Source organism: Myotis nattereri (genome assembly GCF_964212035.1).
Source record: "Myotis nattereri genome assembly, chromosome: 5".
In the NCBI taxonomy this organism is placed as follows: domain Eukaryota; kingdom Metazoa; phylum Chordata; class Mammalia; order Chiroptera; family Vespertilionidae; genus Myotis; species Myotis nattereri.
The window spans coordinates 20,267,533-20,283,224 of record NC_138080.1 but is presented as its reverse complement, the minus strand read 5'-3'; the positions used below and the strand labels follow the sequence as shown (position 1 = coordinate 20,283,224).

General features: G+C 48.4%; 1 protein-coding gene across 1 annotated transcript in view; it reads right to left on the bottom strand.

Moving 5' to 3' along the window:
* EPS15L1 (epidermal growth factor receptor pathway substrate 15 like 1) overlaps nucleotides 1-12,191 on the bottom strand; it is a 98,618-nt gene extending 86,427 nt beyond the window's left edge. Inside the window, exon 1 of the mRNA XM_081091958.1 lies at nucleotides 12,135-12,191. Coding sequence (XP_080948084.1) covers nucleotides 12,135-12,167 — 33 coding nt within the window. The 5' untranslated portion in view covers nucleotides 12,168-12,191. The remainder of the gene's footprint in view (nucleotides 1-12,134) is intronic.
* Between the last annotated feature and the right edge of the window lie 3,501 nt (nucleotides 12,192-15,692).

Here is a 15,692-nt window from a genome sequence, read left to right as displayed (position 1 = left end):
AGAAAAAGACAATTCAGAAAGAAGAGATGCAGTGAAGTTAGGGGGAAATGCTCAATTTATGTATTGCAAAATCAGAAGAAAATGTCAGTGTTTGCCATCAGGATGGAAAAGCCATAGAAAGGTTATCTGCAGGACTGGCCTAAATGGAAACATGTCTTGTGCCATGCTGGTAGAAAGATAAACTGACCAGCCTTTCTGAAGGTCAATGCAACAACATGTGAAAAATGTGTCGCCTCTGATATGCAGGTTTACTTCAATCCCTACCAAACTCCAGGAAGATTCTTTGTAGACACCAATAAGATTATTCTTTTTAAAAAAATAAATTTATTGAGGTGGCACTGGTTCACAAAATCATACAGGCTTCAAGTATACAACTCAATAAAACATCATCTGCACACTGCATGGTGTGCCCACCCCAAAGGATTACTCTAACATGTAAACAGAGCCCTGGCCTGTGTGGTTCAGTTGGCTGGGTGTCTTCCCATGCACCAAAAGGTTACTGATTTATTCCTGATCAGGGGACATGCCCGGGTTGCGGGCTCAATCCCTGGTGAGGAGGCATGTTAGAAGCAATTTTTCTCTCTCTCTTCCTTTCTCTCTCTCAAGAAATCAATAAAATATTTTTAAAAGATAAAATATAAATAGAAAGACAAAGAAACTAAGATGAATAAAACAACTCTGAAACAGAAGAATAAAGTAGGAGGAATTACTCTACCTGATTCCAAGGCTTTCTACAAAGTTACAATATTCAAGACAGTGTGGTCCGGCCTGTGTGGCTCAGTGGTTGAGCGTCAACCTATGAACTAGGAAGTCATGGTCAATTCCTGGTCAGGACACATGTCCAAGTTGTGGTCTCAATCCCCAGTGGGAGGTGTACAGGATGCAGCCAATTAACGATTCTCTCTCATCATTGATGTTTCTATCTCTTTCTCCCTCTCTTCCTCTCTAAAATCAATTTAAAAAAAAAATTTTTAAGGACAGTGTGGCATTGATGGAGAGACAGACACAGAGCCATGAAACAGAATGGAAAGCCCAGAAACAGACCCACACAGATGTGCCTACTTCTGACAAAGATGTAAAAGCCATCCAGGAAGAAAGAGGTCTGTTCAACAAATGGTGCTGGAGCAACTGGACATCCAGCCAGAAGAAAATGGACTCGACATAAGTCTCACACTTTATATAAAAATTAACTCCACATGGCCCTAGCCGGTTTGGCTCAGTGGATAGAGTGTCGGCCTATCGACTGAAGGGTCCCAGGTTCCATTCAGGGAAAAGGCACATGCCTGAGTTGCAGGCTTGATCCCCAGTGTGGGGCATGCAGGAGGCAGCTGATCAATGAGTTTCTCACATCATTGATGTTTCCAACTCTCTCCCTCTCCCGCCCTCTCTGAAAACAATAAAAAAATATATTTTTAAAAAATTAACTCCAAATGGATCACCGACTTAAATGTAAAACTATAAAACTTTTAGGAAAAAATCTAGGTGAAGATATTCAGGATCAGAAGCTGGGCAGAGAGTTCTTATATTTGACACCAAAAGCCTATTGCATCAGAGGATAAACTGAATCTCATCAAAACTAAAAAATGCTTGCTCTGCGAAAGACCCTGATAAGAGGATAAAAAGACAAGCTATGGACTGGGAGAAAATGCTTGCAAATCACATATCTGACAAAGAACTAGTATCTGGAATATATAAACAACTCTCAAAACTTAAAGCAAAAAACCAAACAGTCCAATGAGAACATGAGCAAAAGACATCAAAGAGAATAGACAGCCAAAAAGCACAGAAAAGATGGCCACCATATTGTTAGCCATCAGGAAAACACATATTAAAGCCACAGTGAGATACCAGCACACACTAGTAGAGAATGGCTAAAATAGCAACACCGGTGAGCAGGCAGAGACACTGGATTGCTCATACATTGTTAGAGGAAATGTTAATATGCACAGCTACTCTGGAAAATAACTTTGCCATTTCTTAAAACAAACAAATAAAAATTAAACACACCACTACCACATAACCCAGCAACTGTTTGGGTATCCATCCAGAGACATGAAGACTTAGCTTCATGTAACATGCTGTATTCAAATGTTTAGTGCAGCTTTATTCACCATCACCCAAAACTGGAAACACCTCCGATATTCTGGGATTGGTTAAATGAATTATGGTTCCATGGAATACTGCTTGGCAATGAAAAGAAACGAATTGCTGATACATGAAAAAATCTGGAAGAATCTGCAGAGGATTATGCTGATTGAAAAGGCTAATCTCCCAAGGTTACATACTGAATAATTGCATTATATAACATTATTAAAATGCTGAATCAGCCTGGCCAGCATAGCTCAGTGAGTGAGCATCAACCTATCAACCAAGAGGTCATGGTTCGATTCCTGGTTGGGGGGTATGCCCGGGTTGCAGGTTCGATCCCCAGTGTGGGGCGTGCAGGAGGCAGCCGATCGATGACTCTCTCATCATTGATGTTTCTCTCTCTCTCTTTCTCCCTTCCTCTCTGAAATCAATAAAAAATATATTTTAAAAATAAGTGTTTTCCCACCTGGGCACTTTATTTTTTTAAAAAATGCCGAAATCATAGAAATGAGCAGATTAGTGACTGCCAGGGGTTAAGGAAAGGGTGGGGGGAGGGAGTGGGAGTGGCTATACATGGGTAACTGGGCCTTGGCCAGTGTGGCTCAGTTGGTTGAATGTCCCATGCACTGAGAGATCACTGGTTCGATTACTGGTCAAGGCACATGCCCAGGTTGTGGGCTCAATCCCCAGTAGGGGGCATGTGGGAAGCAGCCAATCAATGTTTCTCTCTCTCATTGATGTTACTCTTTCTCTGTCCTCTCCCTTCCTCTCTCTCTAAAATCAATAAAAACATTTTTTTTAAATAAAAAAGGGCAATTCAGGATCCCCGTGGGAATGGAACTGTTCTGCATCCGACAAGAGTAATGCCCGTGTTTTGGTTGCGACGGCGAACTATAGATCTCCAAAACATTATCACCAGAGGAAAGTGGGTAAAGAATACACAGGACAGTGTGGCTCAGTGGTTGAGCACCAACCCAGGAACGAAGAGGCCATGGTTCAATCCCTGGTCAGGGCACATGTGAGCTCTGTCTCTAGTAGGGGTCGTGTTGATGGATAATGTTTCTCATCAATGTTTCTATCTTCCTGTCCCTCTCCCTTCCTCTGTCTCTAAAAGTCAATAAAAATGTACTTTTTAAAAAAAGGAATACACAAGATGTCTCTGCATTATTTTTTTGCTACTGTATGTGAATCTACAATCATCTCAAAATTTAAAAATTAAAAAAAAAAAGGACTTAGGAGACCTCACTCAAATGCAAAGTTCCATTTTTAGACAATCAGGTAAACTGAATCTGGACTGGGCATCAGACAGTACTAAGAAATATTGTGTAAGGCGTGAGACAGCAATGTGGTTATGTAAAGAAAAACAGTCTTAACTGTTAGAGATGCTTACTGAACTATTATTTCTAAGATTTAAAAAAAACACTTGGAAATAAAAATGAATATGGGAAGATCAGGAGATGGTAGCCGGGTGCAAAGAGATTTGCAAATTTTGGCCTCTATGGTAAATGGGTAGTGGGTACATGGGAGCTCATGAAACTCTTCCTGCGACTTTCATTATGTTTAAACTTTTACATAATTAAAGACCAACATCTGATGAGTTTCTGCTCTGGCAAGGATCCTCAGGTACAAGCTGCTTCTCAGTCAAGTATGATAAAGAGCAGCTTTATCACTAGCCCGATCATGCTTCTGTCAAACAATAAAAACTAGCATTTCTTTAAAATATACATGTGTGCATGCACACACACGTGTGTACATATGCTCTCCCAGTACTGTAAGGACTCCTCCTGAAGTAGAGATCAGCTATGCAGAAGAGGGAAGGGCAAGAGAGTTTCTTCAGTTCGCCCAGCTTAGAGGTGTGACTGCAGGTGACAGAGAAAGGCTGAAAACCTCTAAGGACTGGTAAAGATAATAAAGAACTGTTGTGTCTCCACTGAACAGAAAACCACATGGCAGTAAAAACAGTATGGGCAGGACATGTATGAGTGGGGTCTGATCATCAGGTAGTCGATAAGTGAGAGGAGGGCCCCAACCAGCTCCACAGTTATGACCTGGCTGGTACGCACGAAGTAATCACATCCATGTGAATCTAAATGTGGCTGGAGAGACACCATGTACTATCAGGGATTTGGACTGGCCTCCTCGTGGCTTTCTGAGTGCTCCAGGGTTCCAAGCACACATTGCTTTTGTAAATAGGACAAAAAAAGGGATAGAGAGAAGCACAAGAGGGATCTAAAGGGAGATACACAACTCTCCCTAGGGACCCAAATGACCCCATGACAAGGGACAAGCTGAGGACCTGTGCCGCCATTCAGCACAGGACTCTGTCGGACCCATACTGAATTCAGGGCCTGAAGTGGGGACATGACAGGGGGGCAGGGGGGAGTAAGACCTGCAGTCCCCCAAGGAGAACCAAGGAGCAAAAGAACCACAGCTGAAAGTTTAGACGAGCCATGAAATGTCATGATAAATAAGAAAGCTGGAAGGAGTTCAGGGCCAGGAGTCATTCGGAGAGGCTGAAGGTCAGGAAGGAACAGGAACACAGAATCAAGGTGTGAAAGCTGCGGTGCTCCTGGGAAACCATCGCTCTCAGCCCATCTACCAGAACAGGACGTGAGGAAGAAACAGAGGTCACCCTGACACACTGCCCTAATGCAGGATGCAGGACACAGAGGTCACCAGACAATGTGACCTCAAGTCCTACCCTAATCCTGAACCTTTATGCAACCCTGGGGAGGGCGAACAGCCTCTTGGTGCCTTGGTTTCTTCATTTGGACAATGAGGATGAGCGTTTCCATCACAGGAGATTGACCAGGGTAAGTGCTGGTCAAACTGGCTGTTTCGAGTCCTCTTCTCTCCTTGCTCACTCTCCTTCCACCCGCTCCATGTGAAAACTTTGTGCTAGTCCCAGAAATGTCCCCCATCCCAGTTCTACCTCAAGCTACCGCTGCCCCAATCCTTCACAGAAAACTTCCTAACAGGTAGTCTGCCCTTGGATTCACCAGTTCTCAACCTTGTGGACTTATTAATTCATTCATTCTCTCATTTAACAAACACAATGAGTTCATACTGGAGGCATGGAGGACACAAAAGTGTGTGGGATGGTGCTCTGGGGCTCAGGAAGAGGAGAAAGGTGGGCAGAGTGAGCCCGTGGCTACAGAGCAGGGTGCTGAGGGGCATGACAGCAGGAGACACGGCCATGGCTCCAGAGTCTGGGCAAGGGTCAGGGATGGGTAAGCCAAGTTCCAGGGCAGAGGGGCAGGCGGGAGTCTGGGTCACTCAGCACCATTTCAGCCAGGCAGGAAAGGTGGATAAGGTAAGATGACAGGGTCAGTGCATGCCTTGCTAAGAAGCCACCCTGAAGGCGGCCTTGGCAAATGTGCACATGAGAAGCTGACCTGAACATGCACTCAGCTACACAAAAGAGGGAACAGGAGGGCAGGGCAAGAAGGAAGCAATCAGGATGCATACCCAGGTTGCAGGTTCGAGCCCTGGTCGGGGTAAGTGCAGGAGGCAACGATGTCTCTCTCTCCCTTCCTCTCTCTGAAATCAAAATAATAACAATAAATAAGTAAAAAATAAAAATAAATGAGATCTCACAGTTAATTATAACACTAAGCAGCTTAAAAATAACTTCTTTTTATTAAAAAAAAACAGGAAACTACAGTGCAATGCAGAGACCAGACCTGAGTCAGAAGAACAGTGTGAGCAGAGCTTGCTGGATGTGACCTTTCACAAGTGTCATAATGCCTATTGGTCTCAGTTTGCCCTTTATAAAGTGAGGATAAAACCAACCAGAATGACTGGGAGGATAAACTGAGTAATCCAAAACCCCTTTTCTGCTCAGTCCTAGGCACCTTCGTAGTGAGCCCCTTCCAGACCTCATATATGGGGTCTGGCTGCCATGGGACAGACTCTGTAGGTACTTGTTCATTTCCTTATGCTGTGCCTCCCTCCTTAGAATCCTGGCTCCATGAGGCAGGACTGTCTTCACACTCACTACTACATCCCACTGGCCAGAAAGCACCCAGCAAAGAGAAGGCGCCCAGTAAACACTTGCTGAAAGAAGGGCTCACTACACAAATACTAAACACACTGACAGCATACCCACCATGATCCTGACACTCTATTGCTGTGAGGCAGATATATAAAACTGAGTTATTCCCAATTTGCAGATGGGGAAGATGAGATGCAGAAAATACTGCACAACTAAGGGCACTGAAAGAATATCTGGGGACCCTAACACTGAAATACAGGCACCCTGAAAGGACCTCAAATGATAATGGGGCTTAGAGTCTTCTTCGAGGGAGAATATGTAGTAGCTTTCTGTATGGACGCTGGCCACTCAGGTCAGGTCAAGGTGGTGAGAACCTGAGAGCACCCCAGGAGTGGGGCTGATGAAGTGCCTCTCACCTGGGTGGCAGTGGTGTGTCTGTCTGTTGGCACAGTAATGTGGCAGAGCCTGGGGCATCAGAACGTGGACACTAAGCTCTAGGGTACCATCTGATCCAAGATAGTCACTCCACTTCCCAGATCAGCTGATTGGGGTTAAGAACCAGGCGTGGGAAACTTGCTTTAAAGTTCAAAATTGGGGCAGAGGGGGAGAAACTTACATGTTCTTGCTTGATTGGGAGCTACTTAGTTGACAAAAACAAAACAAAAGAGGCCAATGCAGGTCTGTCAGACAGAGAGACAGCCAAGGAATTCTGCATCTCACAGGGAGGGGCCAAACTTTACTCTCAAACCTGGCTCTCTGCCCACCAATTTATATGGCATCACCATTAGCATTCTAGTAAGATAGTGAGACTAGCAGTTATTTTAGAGAGAGAGAGAGAAAAAAACACCAGAAATGAAAGGACAAACAAGTGTCCCAAGCTATCAGCATTCATTCCAGACACACTGGCCGGGTGTTGTCTGGGCGGGGTGCCCAGCAGCCTGGAAGAGTTGAAAGAGCAGGGTTCTACAGGCGGATGAATGTGGGTCAACCCCAGCTCTGCACCCACCAGCTACAGAGTATTGCAATCTCTGTGGGTCTGTTTCCCATTTGCAAAATGGGAAAGTAAGCACATGACAAAGGGGTAAGGGTAGGGGGTGGAACTCCTTGAGCAAAGGGAAGACTCTCCTCACCAATGAGACCAATGCTTTCCTCCAGTTACCACATACTTCCTAAGTCTAGAGGCCACACAAGGGACTCACAGGAGGGACCAGAGGGAGAGCTTCTGCTCAGGTGGGGCTGGAGGAAAATAGCAAGGAGGCCTCTAAGAGCAGCGGAGCAGGCAGGATGCAGCAGGAGGTCACAGCACGGGGCTGACGGGAGCACTGGGAAGAGAAAGGGGGTTGCGTGGAGATGATGGAAGAGTGGAGAGCAAGCCCACAAGGTCAGGTGGAGCAGGAGCAGGGGGCATGGGAAGGCCAGGCCAGGAGCAATCAAGCTGGACATGCTGAAGGAGAGGGGAATGGGAGATGATAGAGGTTTCTGGGGCAGGCAAATGGCAGAGGATGCGTTTTTGAAGATGAATCCCACAGTGATGTGGGATGAGCTAAGAGGGAGAGGCCCAGCAGGAAGGGGAACAGCCCCAGTGCATGAACTTGTGGGTGTGGTAAGGAGGTGACTGGTTCCAGAGTCCAGCAGGCTGGCAGGGGCAAAGGAAAAAGAGGAGGTTGGACTCCAGAAGAGATAGTGGAAGGCAGGTTTAGAGTGTAGTGCACGAACATGCCAGAGACCATGCCAAAGACGGAGCACACAGAAAGAAAGGATGCAGGCAGAAAAGGCTGGCATTTGGGGGTAGAAGAGAGAGTGTGAAGGTCCTTGGGTGGGCTACAGTGACAAGTGTTTCGAGAAAGACTAGCCCCAACAACGGCCACTGGAGTTAAGAATGGCAAGTTGTCTCTAAATGAAACAAAACTCTAAAATCACCCATAATTCGCCCTAGCTGGTTTGGCTCAGTGGACAGAACATTAGCCTGCAGACTGAAGGGTCCAGGGTTAGATTCTGGTCAAGGGCACATGTCCAGGTTGCAGGCTTGATCCCCAGTAGGAGGCGTGCAGAAGGCAGCTAATCAAAGATTCTCTCTCATCATTGATGATTCATTCTCTCTCTCTCTCTCTCTCTCTCTCTCTCTCTCTCTCTCTCCCTTTCTGAAATAAATAAAAATATATTTTAAAAAAATAAAAATCACCCATAATTCCACCAACCAGATTAACCATTATGCTTGTGTTGCAGTGTCTGCTTTATCATCTAATCTTTTAAAATACAGTTACATATTAAAATTTAAATCAAACCATACAGTCTTATAATTTGCTTTTCCTCTGAGCTAAATCCTCAATAACTTTTTTCATTTTACAAAATATTCTTCTAAATATAGGATGTGAGGGCGATCTGGCTGCGACATCTGTCACCCCATTGATCGCCAGGGTTGATTCGGCTGATCTGGCTGGCTAGGCGGGTGTCCCCCTCCTCCCTCACCGATCCATGTGCGTCCCTCCCGAAGCTGCGTGCTCGGTCGAAGAGGACGACCTCCCCCCACCCCCCTCAGGAGAGGACCGGTCTTCGGTCAAGGGTATACGAGTAGTTGCGCTCCCCTGCTAGAACCTCCAAACAAGCTCTAAATATAATTTAACAGCTATATGGTATTTCATCCTATAGGTGAATGTTTATTGTTTTTTTAATATTTTTGTATTATTCCAATTTTTCCTCATAAATGAAACTGTAATAAATTTGTTGCAAAAAAAAAGAATGGCAAGGTGGCCAGTAACCTATGAGAGCAAATGGTACAAAGGGTTAACACAGGTGTGCTTCTGGTGTGGGTGAGGCAAAGGAAAGCTGTGCAGAGACAAACAAATCAATAAGATGCTGATGGGGCGGGGGGGGGGGGGGGGGGGGAGGATACTGATCCTAGAGGAAGAACTATAGACTCTTAGAACTGACAAGATTTGTATTCAGGGTTTAGGGAAGGAGCTGTCATAAAGATACCGGAGAGTAAGGAGCAGACCACGAAAGCTGCTGATGGGAAAAGCACCCCTCCCGCCCCTCTATAAAACCACTAGCTAACCACCTTACACACCTTCAACTGGCCACCCATGTTCCAAGTGTGCACCACATTTCAACCAGATCACAGCCTCAACCGGAAATTATCCTGGAATCATATTCACCCTTCCCCTGTAATTATGTCATCAGCCAGACTGGAAGTGCCTGGAAGGGCTATGCCTCACACCTGGGTCAGCAGGAACACCTGGTGCAGTGCTTCACTTAAGAACAGGTGTACAAAAACGTGGACATAATTACACAAAGGAAGAAAACCTGACCATGCCTTCATTCAACAAACATAAAGGGAAAGCAACAGGAAAAAGCAACATCAGCGACCTGAACTTGGCAGAGGTCAGAGGACAAGGCTGTCAGTCTCTTACAACTCCTCATTCAATTTTTTTTTAATTTAAATTCTTTATTGTTTAAAGTATTACATGAGTCTCCTTTTCCCCCACTGACCTCCCCCCGCCGCTCTCACCCTCCTCCTCATTCAATTTTGCTCCCACCACCAGCCCCCATGCCACACATAAAGAAAAGCCACCTGGGAAAAGCTTTGGGCAGTGCAAGCAGCTGGTCCCTACTTCATGGCACTTGTCATAGGTAGACCCCACCCCCCAGCAGTGTGTCTTCCTCACACCACCACTCAGCGTGAATCACAGTCCACAGGTGTCTGTGAGTCTGTTTGCTGTTTCCCTAGTAAACTGGACACCATAGAACAGCAGGCACAGGTTTCTTGATCCCATGCCCCCAAACCCATGCCCAGCACCCAGCAGCAAGAGGCGCATATGACAGGTGACCAGCAAAGGGAAGAATGACAGTTAAGCTGCCACCTGAGGGAAGGAAAGGGGAAAAGCAGGGCAGAGTGCTTCAGGGAGAAGGAACTACCTTTGGGGATGCCCTGAGGAAAGGGGGCCTGACTATCAGGGAACAGAAAAGCAGCAGGTATGAAGTATGATGGCAGTGTGGGTGCCAGAAAGAGCAGGCATGAGAAACTGGAAGACACCGACCAGCAGGGCCTCCTGGGGGGTACTGGGATTTTGTTCGAAAAGATTCTAAACAGGTGAACCATATGACCTGATTTACCCGATTCAGGTTTTCATACCTTCCCTAAAATCACTGCCTTCCTCTACAGCAGCATCTCTCAACCTGTGGGTCGCGACCCTTTGGGGGTCGAACGACCCTTTCACAGGGGTCGCCTAAGACCATCGGAAAACACGTGTATAATTACATATTGTTTTTATGATTGATCACTATGCTTTAATTATGTTCAATTTGTAACAATGAAATTGGGGGTCACAACCACATGAGGAACTGTATTAAAGGGTCGCGGCATTCGGACCGTTGAGAACCACTGCTCTAAAGCTAATCCTTCAGCAGTAAAATAAGAATCCCATTTGTCATGCTGATAAGAGTCACCATGTTAGAAAGCCCTTAATAAACTCTAAGGCACTCAATAAACATTAGCTATTGTCATCAATGTTCACATTAAGGCTAGTGGCAAATTTGAAAGAAAGTTTTTTAAAAGGTTTCCCCTAAAAGCAGAAGCCCTTTCTCATTAAATGAGCCTGAGCGAGTTTCAACCCTAACACCCTAACTGTAGCAATTGGTTATTATTAATACCCAACTTCTGTAGGGCACTTGGTTTACAGAGCATTTTCATATGTTACAGATCTTGTTAACTAGTAACCGCTCACCTTTAATGCTTTCAATTTAGTAACAGTTACAAATTGGCTAGTTCTTGCAAGATTTAGCAGGTATGCATGCCTCTCTCCTTGGATCAGCATACCACGCATGTCAACCTGCCTATCAGCTCTCCTAGGGTTTGGCATTCTTATTGCTGTGTCTCTATTCCCACATGTCCAAATCTGCCAGATATTTAAATGATAGTTATAGAATCACTGAGTGCTTTGATGTGCCAGGCACTGTTCTAAGGGCTTTACAATGCTTAATCTTCACATTATCTCAATATTTCTTTTATTCCTATTTTCCAAATGAGGTGACTGAAGTGTGGACAGGCTAAGCGCTTCATCTAAGGGCACTCAGAGAATAAATGCTGAAGCCAAGATTTGAACACAAGATGATGTAACCCTATGTCCTCACTCTTACTCCCGGTGCTGTGCTAGGTTAATTCTGGCTAAGCGCTTATAATACGGTACTACAGCAAATACAATACAGGTATTCAGCGGATAAAGGCAGTTTGTTATCAGCAGGACACAGGTAGTTTCTAGTTCCCACGAAAGTGTCACCTCCAAGAGAGCAGCGACCTTGTCTGTCCGGGTGACTGCTGCGCCCCCAGAACCTGGACCAATGCACATCGGACGTGTATACAGATAAATGAATGAACGTCCCACCCTTGAGGAAGCAGGGCTGCTCGCTCACGGCTCTTTTTTTCACGTCTGTGTCGCGCCGCCGTTACTGCCCCTTAGAAAGAGCATCCAGCGGACTTGGGGACACAGTAGGTGCCCGGAGACCTGCGATGCCCATCTCGCGGCTCGGGGGTGGCCGAGGAAGCTCCCAGGAGCGGGAGAGATGAGTCCAGGATCCCACTGCTGGCGGGTCCTGGCTCCGGTGGGGCTCTGCCCTCCACACGGCCAGGGACACAGTCCACACCGCCGGGGACAGTCCGCCCCGCCGCTGGGAGCGGGCAGGAGACAAAGGCTCCCGGGGCCGCAGCACCGGCAGAGATGCTCGCTCCTCTCACCCACCTTCCCGGGAGAGAGTCCAAAGCCGCCGTGCCTCGCCTGGACTGGAAGCTACGGCGGAGGGCGGCGGGCCCGGACCCCGGACCGAGCAAACCCGCGCCGCGCCCCGCCTGGTCGCCCCCGGTCCAGGGTTGCTCGGGTGCCGGAGGCCCCGGGCCGGCCTGTCACCTTCAGAACAGCCCGCCCCCTCGCGCGTCCTTTGCCAGGGCCCTTCAGCGGGAGCCGCCGCCGCTCAACCCGACAGCCCCGCGCCTCGGCCTCCCCGCGGCGCCCACCTCACGCCCCGGCGCCGCGCCCCCGCCAGTCCGCCCGGCTCGTACCTGCTGAGCGAGCGGGAGAAGAGGCGCCGCCATCTTCCCACGGACCCGGGACCCGAGCGGCGTAGGAGGGGCCGCGCGTGCGCACTGTGCGAGGGGAGGTGCGTGCGCAGAGGGGCTCCGGAGTGGGCGTGGCCGGAGCAAAGGCGCGCACGCGTAGCGGAGCCTACAGGGGCGGGGTCGAGGGCGGGGTCGAGGGCGGGGTCCAGCGCGACCCGCACGGACTGGGACCGCGGGGCCGGGCTAGCGGGCGTGTCCGCGGACCCTAACGGGGTGTTTGCGGTGCCTCACAGACCCCCGCGGCTGCCAGACTTTGCCATGCTCCCTTTCTCCAGGTTCTTGCCGATGCCGAGCCCTCTGCTAGGGATTCCGTGCGCCTGGCAAACGCATTATGGGGAGGCCGTTGCCCACCCGGCAGAGGGTCGGGACCCTCGCCTGCCCCGCATGGTGCCCTTTTCCTAGGACAGCGCTGTGTGCCTGTGTTCGAATCCGATCTACCCCCGTAGGGCTGTGGCTACAACTGGGTTGCGACACAACCTGCTGCAGCAGCAGCCACAATGCCCAGAGTCAGTTCCCGGTCTCCACTGTCTAGCTGTCTGACCTTGGCAAGTCACTTAGTCGCCTCCCTGGCCCGTGGGCTCCCCTTCTGAAGAGGGAATGATAATACGTTTGCTGTTATTTCATCTCTGCGCCTCACACTGCTCAGCATGGAGCAAGCACCTACCTGGAGTTTGCTGGAGGACCATTCCTGGAGAGGCATTTATTTATTTAAACACTGATAAGGAAATGTATGAGGTGTTCTAAATTAAATTACAGGGGGCTGGAGGGTGAGAGAAACAGAACAGTAAGGCTGTTAACAGCTGGGGAGCAGCTAACGAGACTGCTTTCACACCCGAGTGTGTAATTCGAGGAGGCTATTTCCGCCATTATCTAAAGAATAGCCAGCAACTTCAAACCCGGAGCCTCTGCACTTGTTCACACGTGAACTTTCAGGACTTGCCCACTCCTCCCTGGGACTCTGCACCTAGCCCAGGATTAGCTTGCCTCACCTCTTCCCACCTCCTTAATCTATAGTCAACATAAATTCTTTCAAAACAACTTACATTTTCTCCCCACTACTCACATTTTCTGCCCTAGTCCAAGACGGTGGACATGTGTGTTTTTTTCCACCGGTCACTGCTGCTGGTGGTTTAGACTCCACGCCCCAGGACCTGGTCTTTTTTCTTGCTAGCAATGGCCCAAGAAACCCTCTTTTTTGTTTTTTGGGGGGTTTTTTGTTTGTTTTTTGTTAATCCTCACCAGAGGGTATTTTTCCTTTGTTTTTTGTTTGTTTGTTTGTTTGTTTGTTTGAAGAGATGGTGGAAGGGATGGGGAGAGACACACATCAAGACTGGTTGCCTCCCGCATGCGGACCAACCTGGGGATGGAGCCTGCACATGCCCCTGTCAGGAATCGAACCCAAGACCCTTCAGTGTGAGGCCAATGCTCTAATCATTGAGCCAAAACAGCTAGGTCTAAACTCTTTATTTTAAAAAGTAACTTAGCTATGGAAGTTAAAAGTTTTAACAAAATGTTTTGCCTTCCATTCACTATGGACACCCATTCATCTGTGGCAGGTTTCCACTCACAGGCAGCTGACCACAGTGGCCCAAGGTTTCTTCAGGGCCGGTTGGGCCCCCTTTACCTGGTCCTGTGATGGTGCCTGGCAGGCCAGCTAGAAGGCATGGGATCTCAGGGTTGGGGCACGGCTTCCTGTGCACCTGCTCCATTCTGGAGTCTCAAGCACTGCTGCTCCAGTGTCTTCAGTGAGTTGGTGCACACGTGCCATTCAGATGATGAGAGCATGCTTTGTGTCTCTCTCAACAACTGTTTACCCTTCAAATGCTCCCTGAGCAACCCTCATCCCAGCATAGGTGCTTCAATGTTGACCAGGCAGACACAAGCTCTACCCACCTCAACAGCCTGGAGCAGGGGTCTAGCCCTGGCCTACATCAGAACCCCTGAGGGCTTCTTCACACAGACTGGTTTCTGACTCTGACTCAGATCTGCTGAGGCAACTGGTCCCACCCCTGCCGTGGGAATCCCTGTTCTAAAGGAGGGAAAGACATCAAAGAATTACAGAGGAAGCAGACCACTGGGAGCAGTGATAGTGGGTTGCACAGAGTACCCAAGGGTGTGCCACTTGAAGGTGGAGCATGCATTCGGTGACAGAGGTAGGAGTGAGGACATGGCAGGCAGAGGGAGCTGAGCAGCACAGAGAGACTTAGGCTCTGGAACTCAGCACAAGTCTCAAGTTGAGGCCAGATCATAGGTGGTCTTACAGGATACCCTTTTCCAAGAGCAATGAATTAAAACCATGTGTAATCCGGCCTCATCGTCAGACTGTCTTGTTCTCTGAGCTCCTAGTTCTCAGATTCACCGTGCTCCTTTGGCCCTGGGAAAAGAGCAATGGGAAGCTGCCAGAGGGTTTTCGTTTGTTTTTATTTTGAGGGTACGTTTATTAAAGCTGGGGACAGTGAAACAAGGGCGGCATAGGTCAGAAGAAGCAACAGAAGAGAGCCTAGGCAGGCTGCTTTGGCTCACTGAGAAATAAGTTATAGGAAAAAAATGAGCCTGCATGCGGCTGCATTGGCTCACTGAGAAATAAGTCACAGCAAAAGAAGTGAGCCAAGGCGGGGCTGGGGTCAGCTCACTGGAAAGTCCAAGAAAGGGGAGCTTTGGAGACAAGTTCAGAGGGTTAGCCTGGGACGAGCTGCGCTGCCCATTGCTCCCCTGGCTGCAAGTCTCCTGGGGATCCTTACGAGTTTAGGTGATGCACGCTTGTGGGGGAAACGGGGGAATGGGAAGGCGAGGGCGTGCCTGCCAGAGGGTTTTGAATTTGATCAGATCTGTGTTCTAGAACAGTGAGTCTGAATGCAGTGGGCAAAGTGGACTGAGAGGAGAGGGATGGGAGTGAGTAGGCCATCTCGCAAGATGCAGCAGTGGTCCAGATGGGGGTGACGGAGGTTTTAGCTACCCTGCGTACTTTATCAGATCCGTGTTCCGTGAGGAAAAGAGAAGTCAACCTAGATATTTCAAACAGAGGATATTTGATACAGGGGACTGAGTACCAAAGTACAGGAAAAACAGAACGGGTATGTCAGGTTACCTAAGATTAGTAACTATAGGAAGCTGCTAGCCCATTTAGGGCCGCAGGTCTAAAGGGAAAAAAGGTCTTACCCAAAGCCAATATAATCACCGGGCCCTCACCAGTCATGACTGTTTCTGCCATTGTTGCTAGTCACTGCTGCTGTCACCACTGCCTAAGGTGTTGGCAGAATAATGGTTTCTCTCCACCTGCCTTATGACTTCCTTTGACAGAACATGGGAATGGGATCTGGGAAGTATGTGCAGTTTCCAGCCTGGGTGTCAGAGTCCACAGGGGCCATGACAGCAGGCTCTTCCGCACCGTCTCAGCTGAACACAGACGCTGGGTCCCACGTGTCTGGCCTGAGTGGCCTGGGACTCGCCCTGCTGCTGTGGCCTCCATGCTTGGCAGTGCCCAACCGTCCTGGGGACTCT